Below are 17,216 nucleotides of genomic sequence, written 5' to 3'. Positions count from 1 at the left end.
ACTGTCTGTGGCCTGTGCGATCGATACATTGGCCGGGAACAAACTGCAATTCTATGTGTTTTTCTCCTATGGGTCCAGACTCGTGTTGTGTCCGAAAAGTAGAAAGAGCAGACCTGAAGTACGGTCTTGTCGGAAGTGACGGCACCTAGTGCAGTTCCAAAGCGCCAATTAAACGAGCAATCCAGGCCACAGCGCGGAGCACACATTGTTGCAGGCTGGAGTACTTGACTCGTCGACTCATTGTTCATTTGTTTGAAATCACTTAGGTAGAAAGCCAGCAAGTTGTTGGTTGAAGTTCTTCAAATGTTTGGAAATATATGTATCAGAACATTTTAAAATGCTATGTAATTTCGATGGTGAAAAACAAGTGTTTAAAACGCGAGAAGAACAACGTGTTCTAAGTTTTATATACTGATCGAATTTGGCGCTGCAGTCGAAGTGCAATTCAAGCCCGAACTCCGAGGCCATTTTCGGAGGATGTTGGCTTAAGTATGGTGTTGTACATTTCGAATACGGCCTATGGGGACACCCTGTACATATAACATTTGGGAAGATGACCAGAGTTTTGCAGATAAATTATGTTGCAGCAGAGGCGTCTCCTGAACGCATGCGTCAATTGTGGGAGAAAGAACAGCTTGCTCCGCGACATTAATGAGCATTTCTACATTCTAATTTCTTCATATAGGAGAAGTTTTATTCTAGACGTGAGCGCTCAACTACGCTTATATTACATTTCTTGGATCTCAAGTGAAACAAAGTAGTAACTATTTTCCCACAATTGACGCATGTGTCACTTCAGATCCAGTTCAGGAGACGCCTCTGTGTTGCAGATAAATTATGCCCAGCTGGCAACATTGACTCGCCTGCGTGTTGTAGCAATTTCTGGAAATTGGCCGCGCAAATGTCACCGCTCCACAGATACCGTTTGGCGCTTCCCGAATGCTCCATTACAGCATCGGCGCCATTATCACGCTCACAACACCATGCCGGGAAGCACAAATTACACATGATGGATGTTACAGTTCCAGAGAAGAAAAAATAAACGGTGAGCGGGCACGGTCCAGTTGGTGGCAACAAGAAATCGCCAGTCATTCCCGCGTTTCTGCGCTCGCCACATGCTACTCTTTTTCTCATTGCCTTATCTAACGGGCGAAAGAACTACATTTATGAATGAATATTTTCTCTTCTCTATGTACAATTAGAATAGTAAGAATGTTTTAGGCTACACTGAGGTAGAAAAGCGGCATGAAGTATAAATACAAGGTTAAAAAATGTGTACATCTGTCTGCAGTGAGACAATGCGGTAAGAATTAGACCACCTGGTCGACTTCTTATCTTGCCACCAAAGGTGGGATCCTGCCTGAACATTATCAGTTCCATCTACTTGCCATTATCGCCATCGTTAACCAAAAGAGGCAGAAAGCGACGTAAAATTAGAAAAAAATACAAAATTAGACCGCAGAGGCAAAACTGAGTTCCCGCGAACGATGTGGCAACGTTCATTTTGCAGCGTTTCAACGGTCAACTCCCAACCCTCCGAATACTTGGATTGATGGATTGATTTGCGTTATTTAGAATCACTTTTCTGACACTTTTGACTAATCGCGACGATGAGAATGATTGATGAAATTGATACTCGCAAAGATCACCCATGCACAGGCCGATGTCGTAAACTTCCAAAAGTATTCAGCTCTAAGCTGGTACATAGGAATATACGTGGCAACATCGCAAATTCTGCAACACGCCTAATTTCCTGTTCCCAATTATAGTCAAGTTGAGAGGCACAGATAGGGATGGTATTGTAGCGAACGTTGGTATTGGTAAAAAAAAATAGTTTCGGGATATCTTCGGAACAAAAACGTGAAAGCAATAATCGCGTACGAGAATAACCAAAGCTTCAAACAGAATACGTGCGAAACAGAAAGAGGAGAAAAACCACGAAAGAATATCGGAATAAGTTATTGAACGCGTAGGTTTCAGAACATTCAAATCAACTTGGGTAAGATCAATCGCGTGCGTGTAGGAATAAATACGAAACCCTGTAACTGTGTGTGGCCCGTGGAATGTTTTCGGGAAGGGCTTACCAAGTTTGGAGGCGCATATCCTACAAATGCTCAAAACGAGAATTCCAAAACTACTTTAAGATTTACTGGTTGATTCAGCTTCATGAGATTACAAGCCTTAGAGTAGGGGAAGAGGTTTTCGTGGGCTATCAGCCATGTGATTCTCGGATAGGCTTCCGAGCTATCGAGAGCTAACGTTACTCTCATCTTCCATCCCTAAAGATGAGAGTAATTAATGTCCAAGCCGGAAATCACCTGGCTGATAACCCGATAAAACCTCTTCTTCACTCGCCGCCGTCAGGAAAGCTCCAAGAATTATTTCTTAGAGTAGATGTTGTTCTTGCTCTTCATGGAGGTTTCGGATACAAGAATCAAGCGCAGCAACGCTTCTCCGCCTGTTAACGAACTCCTTTATTATTAATACTATATATATTCACTTACATGTGTAGTTTCTTTTCAAACGGTCCCTGTGAGACGAAGAAAACCCCCACTAGAAGAGGAATATATCTGAATATGCAGTACTCATGCTGACCGAACATGCTTATGAGTACGGAAAGGGTGCTGATAAAATGCCTTTATTCAATGCTCTCTTTTTCTGCGCCTTCTGTATATAATGCGCGCGGACCGCAGAGAGAACTGTGGTTCTGCCGAATGGGTTTTGTTGAAGTTTGTGTTTTCTTTCGCGGGTTTTGCTACATCATCTTGGGAACTATTGGGGCTGCAATGATTATATTACACCATCTTATAGCTCTCGTTCTGCTCTACAAAATGAGACTATAAGATTTTATGTAGCTGCTCAAGAAGAGTGAAAATTATTTATTTTTCTGTCCAATTTTTTTAACAGAACATGAAAGAAAGGAAGAAAAAGGTGCTGAAGCACCAAAGAGGAAGTAAGAATGGGATAAATGTGCTAATCTCACGAAAAGGTGCAACAATGTGTGTTGATTTTACTTGACTTCATGTCTCAAACGACCGGTATGAAAACAGCTTTATTTTTGGAAAGGTACCGCACCTTAAAATTCGTTCCCTGCTTACGACTTTAGAAAAGAGAGCTTCTGTAAAAATCTAGATGGGACTAATGACCTCTGGCCGAGACACGGGAGGAAAAAACATGTAGGTCCAAGCACACGGACTTCGGTGAAAGCCAAACAGAGCACTGCAAATGTATTTATCCCCGGTCCGCTTAGTTTTGTCTGTTCACGCTGGAAAATCAAGTAGAAATTCCTCTCGAAGGAAAGTTATAAGTAGACACATACGGAACTTTTGCCGTTAGGTTTTGTTTAAATGGTAAATCAGCCCAGCAGCATATTTACACAAAGCTTAGGCAATATTTGCCGAATCATTGTAGCTTATTAGCTCATGATTTTGATGCAAACAGCACGTGGACAACCAATAGAGTAACCCCTGATGAGGCATCCTTCATACTAACGAATCGTCCTTTTAATCTACGTCCGTCATGTGAAGTACCTTGCAAAAGCTTTAATTGAAAAACAGATTATATTGTCACATGTAGAAAAAACAAATATAAGCTGGCTCAACGGAGGGGGAGGAGGGGGCAACAAGGGAACTTGCCTCAGGTCAGTCGCTTGTGGAAAAAAGAGAACTTATCTGCATATTCCACTCAGAATATGAGTTGAGAGAAATTATACACACATATACATAGTGGTTGATTTGGTGTTTTTAAGTCCACTTTATGCACAGTAAGGCTAATTGGGACTGGACCTACAGATTAAAGTGGGATCCGAACCACTTGTACCTCCACCGGGTATCGAACCCGGGACCCCTCGATTACATACATAGTGGTATTTTTAAAAATTCCAAATAGGGGGATTTCATTAAACTGTTCTTGAAGCATCAGAACCGAAAGATTAGCAACTCCCCCCACACACACAAAGAGAGAGAGAGAGAGAGCAGTTTGGCACTCGCAATGATTTTTTTCTTGTTTAGCGTCGCTTCTGCTACTTTTGGCTAATCGCAACAATGAGCATGAGTGTTGATATGATGAATATCAATGGCCAGGCCGGGATTACAATTTGTAGGTTAGTAAGTTAGTTAGTAGGTTAGTAAGAAATCACAATGCCCTATAACGTCTTTCTCGGTACTTAAATGTTAATCTAAAACATACTGCATATTTAATAATAATACACCTTTATTAACTGAATAATAGGCCATCGTGATTTTATATTGTAATTTACGGGCAAAAAAGGTAAATTTTCTCCGTAGTCTTACAACATTAATAGGACAGGAAGCAAGGAACGTGGACCATTATGGAAGTAGTGCTTGAATATGGTTTCAAATTGTCTCTGTATAGTTGCCATAGGTTATAATTTCGAATTCTGCGTATGTATTTATTCTAGTTCTATTTAATCAGTTCATGATTCATCCTCATCGTCGCGATTAACCTTTTCGGAAGAGTGACAATTTGAGCACCAAAGCTAGACTAAGGAGACCACACGTCCAGTATTAGACGGGACAGTCCCATATTTTGAGTCACTCTCCCGATTTTTTTGGACCATAAAACGGGACGCCAAAATGTCCTTTTTTATGACAATGACTTATCGGCACCCAATTACAGTAACAGTACATCTTCTCTACTATCATCATGAACTATTGCAGTGTTGGGTAGAAATTATTTTATATTTCAATGTCAACAATATTCCAATTTTCAAAAGATTGGAGTTTCTTCTCTGTCTACCTGAAACTAATATCCCCAATGAACAAGTGATAAATGGTTTGTGGACAAGTGACAAGAACGATCTTTCAGTATAATCTTTGAAAGCTATGTTGATTAATGATTACTAAGGTGAACTTTAATCACACATAGGTAAACTTTTACAAAATGTTATTTGAAAAGAAGAATGTACTGAAGCTGAAGAAGATCCGTTCATCGGCAAAATATCAATAAATGACTTGTAAAGGACTGCTTGGTTGGAGAGAACAGTGAATATCACCATGTAATCAAGGACGTATTTAGGGGGGTCCAGGGGTCAGAACCCCCCCCCCAACGAAAGATTTATCATGTACTAAAATTAAATAATGAAAAATATATTACTTTAGCCTTTGTTGTATAATTTTCTCTGAACTTATTGGAAGACAAGGATTATATTGGAATCATACGGCTTTGAAGGACATTACAAAGATGATTTATGTACACAACTACTCAAAATAATATGCACAAAATATTAATCAGAAACTTACCACATGTAACATCATTTTTGTTATTCGATAAATATTCAATTATTCATCTATTTGACGTTAATTTAATTGCCAGGGCACTTGTCTTTATGTAAATTCTTCCGATCTTAACTACAGGTAAGCTACGTAATGAATATGCGCTGTTAGTATATCTCTATTCTTATACAGTGTTTTTACCTATTCGTGTAATAATTATACAATATTAATTTATGTATTGTAATTAGTATTAATTTTATTTTATATAATTATTTTAATTTAAACATTATTATTATTCCTGAGACACTTGGTTCAGACCCCCCCCCCGAAACATATTTTTTTCTTAGATACGTTTAATTAGTATTAAAACATTAGCATTTGTGACGAAACGGTTTTGTATTAAAATGTGTACATTTTGCAGTCCTGTATTGTCAGGTTCTTTCTTCATGAAAATATGAAAAATATTTGTTGTTTTAAAAATCTGGTCATAATAAACTAGACTAATAAAGCAGATGTTGATCTATACCATAAAGTCCGATTTGTAAAAGCTAATCGGTCAACGCTGGAAGCCAAGTGAGTATATTATTATTGTTACTCAAAACACTGAACTTCGTCTGCTTGAAAATAGGCGCGAGAGTGTGAGTGTGGCCTCGAACCGGCCAGTACCGTTATCGCCGTCTGACCAGCGAAGGCAGCGAATTTGGAAGAGGTCACTCTCTGTCTGCCCGTGGCGGATGTGGCTCAGCTTTCTAGGTTGCACTTCTTGTTCTGGTGCACCGTTGCATCTGGGTGCCCAAGGCTACCCGCTGCACCACGTCATCGATACTTTGGAGGGGAAATTCCCCTATAGATATTCGTATAAAAAAAGTTTTCCTCCCATGCATGCGCGTCGCCAGAAACTCTTGTAGGGGAATCAGGCCACTGATACAACTTGAAGAGTAGAGATTAATTAATAATAGGGCTGAACCGATGCTGATACTCTCACCGATTCCCACCGATACTCGTATAATTCCAGTTTAAAATAACAAAGGCTAGTTACCGAGTCATACTAACTCATCACACCACATTCCTTTAATGACATTATAACATTATGACTAGGTGTCGGAAGTTGAGGAAAAATCCTTTTTTTTTCCCTAGTGTCCGAAGACGAGGCCCAACATAATATATGTTCATTTTGGGTCATTGAAGGCCAGAAAAAGGTGGGTTTTATTTGTCCTTTTTTGCCTTTTTTGGAGTTTTTTTGGCTTATTGGTCCTTTTTTAGCCTTTCTTCAGATCTTAACGGCTTTTTTTTGGCAACTTCACCTTCTTTCGACTACGTTTTTACTGCCCATTCTCAATTCGAATCATCATCAGTTCATCACCTCTTAAACATCCTTTCTGTAGTAAAGAAATAATAAAAAAGGAGAAATAAATATATTTGAACCATCCCTGAAACGAGAGAAAAACATTTTTGGACGACTGAAGCAGGTACGGTACAAGGTCCTTTAACCCTAACTTGTCTGGAAGGTTGCGCTGAAAGTGGCAACCTACTCTTGTTTTGAAGCTTTCAGCACGGTGTATACGACCAGACAGCTCGCGCTGTCTTTGTATCTTTTTAATTAATTAAATATGTAATTAAAACTAAAGTTATTAATTAATTTGGATCCCGTTTTTAGGTCTTTTTATAGGTCTTTTTTTGGCAATTTATAGGTCTTCAGCTTCCGAGCCCTAGACTTTAAAATATCGTGTGATATGGTAATTTTTTGTGTGAACTTCTCTCTAGATCCAGAGGATGCAAAGAAAGAAGTTTTTGAAATGTTGCAAGATTTTTTTAAAGTGTTGTAGTTACACCTAAAATCGGTGGAATGTGACCCTTTTTCAATTTCATGTAAACACTTAATCTTTTCGTTTGAGTTGATAGGTGACAGGCACGTATCTAGAAATACATTTCTGGGGGGGGGAGGTCCGACCAAGTGTCTCATCAACAATAATAATAAATTAAAATAATTATATTAAATTAAATTAAAATATTAATTAACATGTAAATTACTTAATATTGTATTGTTATTATTACATGAATAGGTAAAAAGGTAAACGAATACATGTATAACAGCACTTATTCATTACCTAGCTTATGTGTACGTAAGATCGCCAAAATTTGTATAAAAACAAGTGCCCTGGCAAGGAAATTAATGGCAAATATATAACAAAAAAGGAGTTAAATCGAATTGACGAAAAGTAAAGTTCCTGATTAATATTTTATGGATATTATCATAAGTAGTAGTGTGCATACATCTTTGGTAATATCCTTCAAGCGCGTATGATCCCAATTCACTGCCTTCCAATAAGTTGGGTGGAAATAAATAACCATCGATTACATAAAAACAATAACAATTATTTCATTATTTAATTTTAGTAGTTGGTAAGTCTTTCGGTGGGGGGTCCGAACACCTTGGAGCCCCCCTAAATACGTCCTTGATAGGCGAGGGAGGGAAGCGACAGTTATTAAAATAACGCTAATTTGGCCGGCTCCCTTTATGGCCTGCTCTCCCTTATTCTTAGTCATTCTCTCTATATATAAAAATGGATGTATGTGTGTTTGTTCAGCAATAACTCTCGAATGCCTCGAGCGATTTCAACCAAACTTGGTACGGGTATCACTTGTAACCTGGAAATAAATACTGTGGGGGTAAGATACTCCTGGCACCCCTAGGGGTGGGGGTGGGAAGGGGTGACTTGTAAAAATAATCGAGAACCACGATATTAAATTCCGCACAAACAGACATCCGTGACTATGCAATCCGCACAACGATAGTGTTTCTCGGGTTGTCTAACATTCAGGCAGTGTTGCGAATGGAATCCATAGTTTTCGTGACACTCCCAATGCGGTTCAACTCCAAGTTCATCACCTATCGGCATGGGGGTGAAAAATGAAATGCCACAAATGACCTACATTAGTGTCGAATCCATAGTTTTCGGAGTCGCTAAGCTAATTGGTGACATTCACGATCACATTTAAAATTAGTTACATTTTACACTATAGTTAGAATTCATTATTTTCATGTCTAATACAAGATTGGGATAAATAAATACCCGAGCAACGCCGGGTAAGCAGCTAGTTTACAATAAAAACAAGTGACTGCTGTATCGGCCGATACCATCACAGGAAAGACAAACAGTAGGGAAGAAATTAATCCCTCCCCCCCTTGAACGTAGATAAAACAAAACGAATTCCGCATTCACGACCCACATCCGTCTCAAGAACTCCGCAATCATCTGGCCCAGCATGATAGTAATCCTGGTTTGAAAAAAAGTTCACCTTTCTTACCCCACGAGTGTGCGAGCAGGAATTGAAAATGTCTTATATTATTTCCACACAGTCTTTAAAAGGTAGTTACATGCCATCGAGAAGTTTGGGCGCCGCTTTTCCTTTACCAATGCCCTTGATCTTGTCAATCATCTGCTTTCCAGGAGGGTGAAAAATCTATATGCTGAACTTGTACTGGCCTCCAACCTGTCACAAGTAAAGTTGAAGGAATCTTTGGAAAAACACAAATGGTGCTCTTGACAGCGCTTCTAACGATTCAAAAACAATGGTATCAGTGGAAAAATTTCAACCGATACATAATTTAACAAAAATAGGCGAATGTTACCCCAAATTTATAATAATAACTAGCTGATTGCCTGGGTATTTATCTATCCCAATCTTCTATTAGACACCCATAGGGGTGGCAGGGGTGTCTTGGAGTTGAACGACATTGGGAGTGTCACTATTCATCTTAGCAACCTCAAAAACTATGGATTCCACACTAATATTGGTAGTTTTCGATTATTTTTACATCTTATCGATCCCGAAAACTATGGATTCCACACTAATATCGGTCGTCTTACATGTCACCCCCTTCCCACCACCACTCCTGGGGGTGCCAGGAGTGTCTTGGAGTTGAACGGCATTGGGAGTGTCACTATTCATCTTAAAGACCCCGAAAACTATGGATTCCACACTAATATCGGTTGTTTTCGATTATTTTTACATGCCAACCCCTTCCCACCCCCACCCCCACCCCCTAGGGGTGCCAGGGGTGTCTTACCCGCACAGTATTTCTTTCCAGATTGTAAGTCATATGTGTACCAAGTTTGGTTGAAATCGCTGCAGGCGTTCGAGAGTTATGTCTGAACAAACACACACACACATCCATCCATTTTTATATATTAGAAAGAAAGATTATATCCTTGGGAAGACTTTTCAACTCGCTTCTTCAGATAAGTGAATATCCAGCACAACTGTTTTTCATTATATTTTTTTTACTTTTTACACAGTTAATGTACTGAAATGTATATTCTGTTCTGTTATTAACTTTTACATAACTCGTTCAAGAAAAATCTTAAATGTTAAGAGGAAATTTTAATCATAAAGTTTATATTGTTTGATGTCTCACATAAAACAAATTTTTGGAATTCTGAAAACTGAGGAACAATTTATTCTATGGATTAACTTTAAATGGTAGAATATGGCAAAAACATAACCTCATTACTGTATTTTACACTGTTTTCGATCTAAAGGAGTTTTTACTTGGGTATTCCGTTTGAATATGAAGTAACTAACTGCTTTTTTGCAAGGGGGGGGGGCAATGGATCGATTCAATCCCTCCATTTCGACAGCCATGCTCGTAGGGACCATATTTGGCACTATCGTAGAATTTTCAACCGTAATCGAGCAAAGGTATCGCACCATCAGCTGCTTACCATGTAACCCTGGTCCTGCACAGGGGCAACCTAAGGACTGGGCTGGGTGCCAAACCAGGATGCCCCCTTGAGTAGCGCCAAATCCTTATTTCTCATTGTAAGCGTGACTATTTGTTTTTAAAAAAGAAGTTGGATTTATGTAGACAAGAATTAATTGAAGTTACTGCTGCATAACATATTAAGTATACTGTAAAATCATGAAGCAATTAAGGTAAAAGATAACTTACAAAATGTAATTATGTAGGTATTAAATAAATGCATACCTCTACAATAAATGCATACCTCTACAATAAATGCATTCTTCAACAGTAACAGTATTTAAAAGTTACTAGTTGTTAATATTAAGTGAAATTTTATGATACTAGTTTTCATAAAATACAGTTATAAATGTACAGGAAATGAAAAAAAGATGACCCTGTTTGTAAATGAAGGAAGTGAATGTATCATTAATGTTGGATTTATTAGGTCCGATCAGAATATTGTCAGAATGGTAAGAAAATCACTTTCTGGTACAACACATATCCACATTCCATCATGTTGAAAGTATATATCTAAGGGAGGAAAAACTAGTCACCATGAAGTTGCTACAACAACACAGTAACAGCGATTTTCTTTTGATTGCAGGAGCTGTACCTGGACAGAAACAGCCTCCCTGAAGTGCCAAGCGGCTCCCTCAACGGACCGAAAGGCCTTCACATACTCTCTTTGTCTCACAACAAGATAGGTAAGTTCTCATCTCACGAAATGGGTTTGTAAACCTTTAAACTTAAGCAGAAAAATATGCAAAGGGGAACAACAGGCATTAAAAGATGGAATGCAGACTCTTAGAAAAGGACAACTGACAAGAAAACAGAGGAATGGCTTGGAAACTGACATTAAGAATGCTGTGTAGCCACTAAAATATAGAAATAGGTATTAAAAGATGAAGACTGGAATAGCAGAAATAAGCAATAAATACAAAAAGGGCAAACCAGAATGAACAACTAACTATTTCATTTGATCCAATGTATTTAGCATCACTTTTCTGCCAATTTTGGCTAATTGCAACAATGGAGATGAGTGATGATATGATGAAACTGACGAAAGAACACTCACAAAAAACACCCATACCCTGCCCAGACTGGAATTTGAACCCAAGTTCCCTAGCATCGTAGCATGCTGTGCTAACAACTCTGCCATGGAGGTCGTATGTACTAAAAGTGCTGCATACACATTATTGAGAGGGAAAAGGCATTAAAAGCATGAAGACTGAAACATGAACTTGAAAGGAGATATAGGGGCAAAGTGGAGACTAAAAAATAGGATACAGGCATATAAATAACGAAAAGGCAATTTCAAACACCTAGCTCTTATTATATGGCACACTGATTGAATGTTATTTCTCCTTATGTAATTAATGTCTAGAAGCTGACTGTCACATTTGGTGAATTGACATAAAGTATTTTCCAGATAGGGGAAATGTAAAGAAGGTCGCTCAAATAAAAACTCAAGATTTTTTTACAGTAACAGTGTCTGGCTTGATTTACATTTACAAGATGGCTTCTTCCTAGGGTCACCACATGTCCTCTTTTTCGGGGTCCCAGGTTTGATACCCGGTGGAGGCTCATAGTGGTTTGGATCCCACTTTAAACTGTAGGTCCAGTCCCGATTAGCCTTACTGTGCATAAAGTGGACTTAAAAAACACCAACTCAACTCAATGGCTTCTTTTTCGGGTCCCTCTTTTTTGGGGTCTAGGCAACTACTTCAACTTCAAGATTCGTAACAAAATTTTATATTTGTAAATAATTGTTAATATTGTTTCAGTGTTCAATATCAAAGTAAGGAAATACAACACTCTCAGTTGCAAGAGCAAAGACAAGAAACTTTTTTTTCCAACAAAGAATGAATATAGTTATGCATTTCATTATTATGTAATATTATCCATCCTCGTCTTCTTTATCTCTTTTAGGTCCATATATTCTCCTGAGTTCTCTATTTTCAAAAACTTTCAATTTATGTTCTTTTAAAGTTCGAGACCAAGTTTCACAACTGTATAGCACTAGCGGCATAATAAATAAATATTAGAATATTCAGACATTTGCCTGTAATGAGGCCCATTATTAGTTTTACACAAACTGTGTAAAATCATTTTACAGGGGTGTGTGATCTAGAAGCTCACCAAAACACTAGTAAACACAAAACTTGTGTTCAAAGTGCTGCTGCATCTAAAAATGTCCTCTTTTTTAAAATATATCATCAGGTTACCCAACTTCTTCCTCCACAGGTGCTATTAAAAACCAGGCCTTCTTATCCCAGCGGCAGCTGCAGAGGATTGATCTGAGCAACAACTGGATAAGTGGAATTGAAGGCAGGGCGTTCACTGGGCTCCAGAGGCTCAGAGAGCTCCGTCTTGCTCGCAACAGATTAACGAAGCTCAACAGTGATGCATTCCAAGGTAAGAACAACATTTCAAATGATTATTTAAAATATGGCACGAGGAGTATAGAAAATAATATGTATGCACTTTGGAAATCCACCAAAGAATGTGGAAAACTGTACCTCAGAAGAAAGTACGGCAAAAAAGAGGACTCTTTCTTTTATTAATATGTGATGCTGTTTGGCATGATACAATTGGCCACAAAGTTGTAAAAACCGTTGACGTTAGATAAAAATCTGATTGCAATTTTTGAACACACCTGTCAATTGTCTCGCCTCAGTCATATATGCTCACGTTGCAATCTGACATTGTACCATCTGTGCATAAATTAATCTGTGCCATGCACAAAGGTCGAAACCAAAATTACATTACAGGGGGAAGTTTGGTCCAGTCTTGGGAGTTAGCTGGTATAACTTTGTGACAATAAGACAGCTGGGGAGATGCTTTGCAAATTGTTTTCTATCTGGGTGGGGATAACATCCCCCTCACTGAGCGCTGATCTAGATTTATCTATTATATAAGTAGTCTGAAAATGCCAGGCAGGTAAATATGAATAAGTGAAATTGTTGCATGTTTCTGTTAATACACTACAGAGAGTGAGCACTCTTGACTAAATTCCATCAACCTTAGTGTACACTTGCCTCACTTAGAAACGCTTCAAATGAACCAATATTATTCAATTAGATTTAGGTCTTATTTTTTCCCTTGTATTCTATTTTTGTGAAGGTGTAAAAAAAGTTACTAAGTGAATCAATATTATTTATGCAAACCCTGTAGTGCACTGCAAGAAAAGATGGCAACGGTCATTTCTACAGTAACTTTCTTGAAAAGTTTGTAACAATTTACAAAAACTTCATCTAACCGCGAAGTGTCAAAATGAAGTTATTTTACTGTACTCTTAACATCCAAGGTTTAATTACTTATGGCCACTGGCATATGTAAGGGGAAAGCTGATGAGGCTACAGCATCTTCCGAAATTTTGAGATTTTTTTTTTTACCTTTAATCTGCCGAGGGGGTCGTCAGAAAAAATTATAAAAATGGGGAGTTTTTTCACATATTCTATAATGTAATGCACCCAGGAACATGAAATGACTTTCATTCGGTTGAGAAAGGACTATTCTTTAAAAGTAAGGCTAAAGTTTGCCTCCCCTTCCCAAAATAGCGGGGGAAGAGGAGGCAAACTCCCCATTATGATTTTTTTCATTGAAAGTTGGGGGCCGCAGCCTACCCAATCCCTCTTATTGCCTTTGGCTTTTTGATTTCTGCATGGTGGCATGCCCTGATGTTTTAACTGCAAAACAAAAGTTACCTGAAGTAGATTGGTCAAATAGTCTACGAGTTATAACATTCTTTGTGAAATAAGTGTACGAATTTAAAATGTGCGCCAGCTTCCATATGTAACTTATGAGTCGGGGGAGGGGGGGGTGCATCCACAATATGTTCCAAAGCTTTGTTTAACCCACTGTAGTAAGTGTTTCCGACTAAAAGAAAAGTATCAAGATAATAAAAAAAAAAGAAATTTTGTAATCAGCTGCATGGTGGATATATCGACCAAAATACGAGTAGCACCTTATATTCGATGGTCTATATATCGACCAAAATAGGAGTAAAGGTTGAATGGAAGCAGTCAAGAACTATGAAAAACCAAAGTGTTAAATGAAACCCCTCTTAAAATGACCCCCCTCCCCTGATTACCATTTTTGGATATGAACAACTTTCAAAATGATGGCTAAACATGGTAATTATGAGGTATTTTATTCTGTATCCAACTCCCCCTATAATGCAACCTCCATGGAAAAAAACCTGCATACTCTAGTGCTGTCTCGCACTGTGGCTGTGCGGTCTAAGGCATCATGCTTTGGGCTCCGGCTACGGGACACGTGCAGGTTCGAGTCTCCTGGGAGAAGCGTAACAACTTTTCTCCTGAGATTTCGGCCTGTGTAAGGGACCAGTGGCCACCCACCATCGTGAGGAAATTGGGGAGCTACAAATGATGCACACAACCTTCAACAACGAGTCGGGGCTTGTCCTACTGACCACACAGAACCCAGTAACTGGCTGAATAATCGCCCACCTCTGCTGAGACATGTGGGAGTGAGGCCTGCTGTCGGTACGCAAGCCCTGGCCCTCGAAGGTTGTTGCACCATGGGTTATACGCTAGTGCTTATGTACACTCATGCAATCAATTACATCCTGGTTACTTTTTATGCTGCACACAAACAAGAAATAAGAAGAAATGCATATCTCTTGGTAATGCTTCGAATCTAAACAGTTTCCTTTCATTGTTCCAGGTGCGGACAACATGGAATCACTCAATCTGGCAGAGAACTTCCTGGCTGAAGTCCCCATCATTGCACTCAAAGTGCTGCACAATATAAAGCATCTGAACCTTTCATCCAATCTAATTCAGGTATGGAATGCATAACCACTTCAAGCCAATTTCACATTTGGAATGAATGACAATCCGAACAACCAAACGAAAGAAGTCCCTCTGAGAATGGGACATGTTTGTTTCATCTACTATTGTGGAATTTTGAACAAATCAAACTGAATATTGTGTCTGAGAAGATATTACCATACAATTTCAAAAATTTATCAGTGTAAAAGTTTCCTTTCTTTCATTTGTGTAGCATTCTCTCTGAGTACGTGATGTGCGTCTTTTAGATTCTTTATGCTTCATACTTCTGCACTTTGCCTATTATCTAAAAAGATGAAAACATATTGTGGCATGAGAACCAGATGAACGTAACTCCAAAAATGTGGTGTTCAGTATTTTAAACTCACTATGAAGAGTTCAGTTCAGAGTCAGACTGATGTATCTAAAAAAAAACTTTAAAAAACCAATTGACTGGAAAACGTGACTCCACTTGATCACCAAAGAAAAGATTGAGAAATGTATATCTGGGTCCAAATAGAACTCTTCAAATTAAGTACATAAAAAACTGCACTTTGGAGTTACATTTCTCTGGTTCTCACATGATGATATTTCCATAAATATTAAAATAGCATCCATCCCCCTCTTCTTGTTTGTAATTGCTTGTTGAAAATGTATAAAAAATATTCTGATTGATTGATTTGGTTCTTTAAGTCCACTTTATGCACAGTAAGGCTAATCTGGACTGTTCCTACAGTTTAAAGTGGGATCCGAACCACTATTTGCCTCCACCGGGTATCGAACCCGGGATCCCTTGATTACAATGCAAAATTGTTCTGAAATGCTTTAATTTAGTTTTATATCACACAATTATTGACAACTGTATTGGTTTTAGAAAATAACTTCCAGTTAGTACAACAAGCATATCTTCTTTAAAAAAATTGTGAAAGATTATTGCAAACATTCTACTCCTTTATTGAAATTTTGCAGTTTTTCAAAATACTGAAAGCAAGTTGAAATACATAAATATTGGCTTTTGAGTAAAATTTTTGTCATATATTTAAAATGGATAGGAATCAAATCTACAGGTTTAAAAAAAAAAACACGTTTCGGCATCTAGGATGGTGTTGGTAGTGCGGCACTGTTTTCTTTGTTTTTGGTTGACAGTAACTTGCCACCATCTCTGTCAAAACCTGTGCGAGTGCCACCATTAGGGGTGTGCGATGTGTGCCACTGCACAGGGCCTTGGGCTTCCGATATATGTCTATGAAAAATAAATTTTGAATCAGGATTCTAAAAAGCTAGAAAAAGGACAAATAAAAGATGCATTCTATAGCCGCAGTAGCTCAGTCATTAGTGCATCTGACTACCATGCGAGATACCTGGGTTCGATCCCCGGCAGGGGAGAACCAGGATTTTTTCCACATGTTCAAGTGGCTCCGGCGCCAACCCAGCATCATATAAAGTGAGCACCTGGAGAAAACTGTGGGGAGTAAAGGCGGCCAGCGGCGTGGTACTGATCACATCACCCTCACCTTTAGCCATGATCAAGAAAGTATGGTGCGCTAACTCCACACCCCCTATATGCCTTTATGGCATGGTGCAAAGCACAGGGGAGCACTTTTTTTCTTAAAAATTTAGAAGGGTGCTTTAGAAAAAGCTTTGCCACTTTAAATAAATTTCAATAATGTATGAATTGAGTGAAGGGGTTAATCTCATGAGTTTCATGCTGTTGGCTTCTTGGTACTCAAAACAAGGTCCCAACCAGCAAAAAAAATCATCAAGAAAATTTGTTTCTGCAGTGTTAAATTGTATCTGTGCTGCATGCTGAAACACTGTATGTGCATGCATGTGAGAGAAGTAATAATTATGCAACACTGAAAGCAACGTTAGTCTCAGTGTTGAGTTTTACAAGAAATGGAAATTATTTATGGTTCCACTTGCCAAAATAAATGGTCCTCACTGATACAGTTCGCACAGGGTCTCATGTTTCCTAATGGCAGAGATCCTTCAAAATTAACGAGACAACTACAAAAAGAGCAAACCATGAAATATTCTCACATAAGCAGCAATTACCAATCTACAACCACTTATACTTTTTTTTAAAAAAAGAAGAAAAACTAGGTGTTTTCTCACATCTTTCACTTTTTTTCCATCAAAATTTCCATGATTTAGTAATGCACCTTATCAAGATTACCACATCTACCTCCACATTTAATTTTGAAATGCTATTATCTTCTAGACAGTGGAAAATGGTAACTTGGAATCCCTACCAAGCTTGGAAACAATGGACTTGAGCAGAAACAATATTGGAAGCATTGCTCCTGGAACATTCCTTGGTCTTCGCCACTTGAAGCACCTTGACATCAGTGTCAACGCTTTGCGCACAGTAAGTAATGGACACTTAAATCTGAGTAAAAATCAGGGTTGACGAATTAAAGTCAGTAATGCTAAACAAGGATG

General features: G+C 38.5%; 2 protein-coding genes across 4 annotated transcripts in view; one reads left to right on the top strand and one right to left on the bottom strand.

Moving 5' to 3' along the window:
* Window positions 1-17,216, bottom strand: part of LOC145999776 (telomerase protein component 1-like) — a 374,109-nt gene that overhangs the window by 281,551 nt on the left and 75,342 nt on the right. The window lies entirely within an intron of this gene.
* Window positions 1-17,216, top strand: part of LOC145999775 (uncharacterized) — a 115,222-nt gene that overhangs the window by 93,118 nt on the left and 4,888 nt on the right. The window contains exons 4-7 of the mRNA XM_083137075.1: window positions 10,586-10,685; window positions 12,226-12,396; window positions 14,671-14,789; window positions 16,996-17,142. Coding sequence (XP_082993201.1) covers window positions 10,586-10,685; window positions 12,226-12,396; window positions 14,671-14,789; window positions 16,996-17,142 — 537 coding nt within the window. The remainder of the gene's footprint in view (window positions 1-10,585; window positions 10,686-12,225; window positions 12,397-14,670; window positions 14,790-16,995; window positions 17,143-17,216) is intronic.

This window comes from Lepisma saccharinum, chromosome 15, assembly GCF_977018435.1.
Source record: "Lepisma saccharinum chromosome 15, izLepSacc3.1, whole genome shotgun sequence".
NCBI lineage: Eukaryota > Metazoa > Arthropoda > Insecta > Zygentoma > Lepismatidae > Lepisma > Lepisma saccharinum.
Note: the sequence above shows the minus strand (reverse complement) of the source record. Positions and strands in the feature narration are given on the sequence as shown.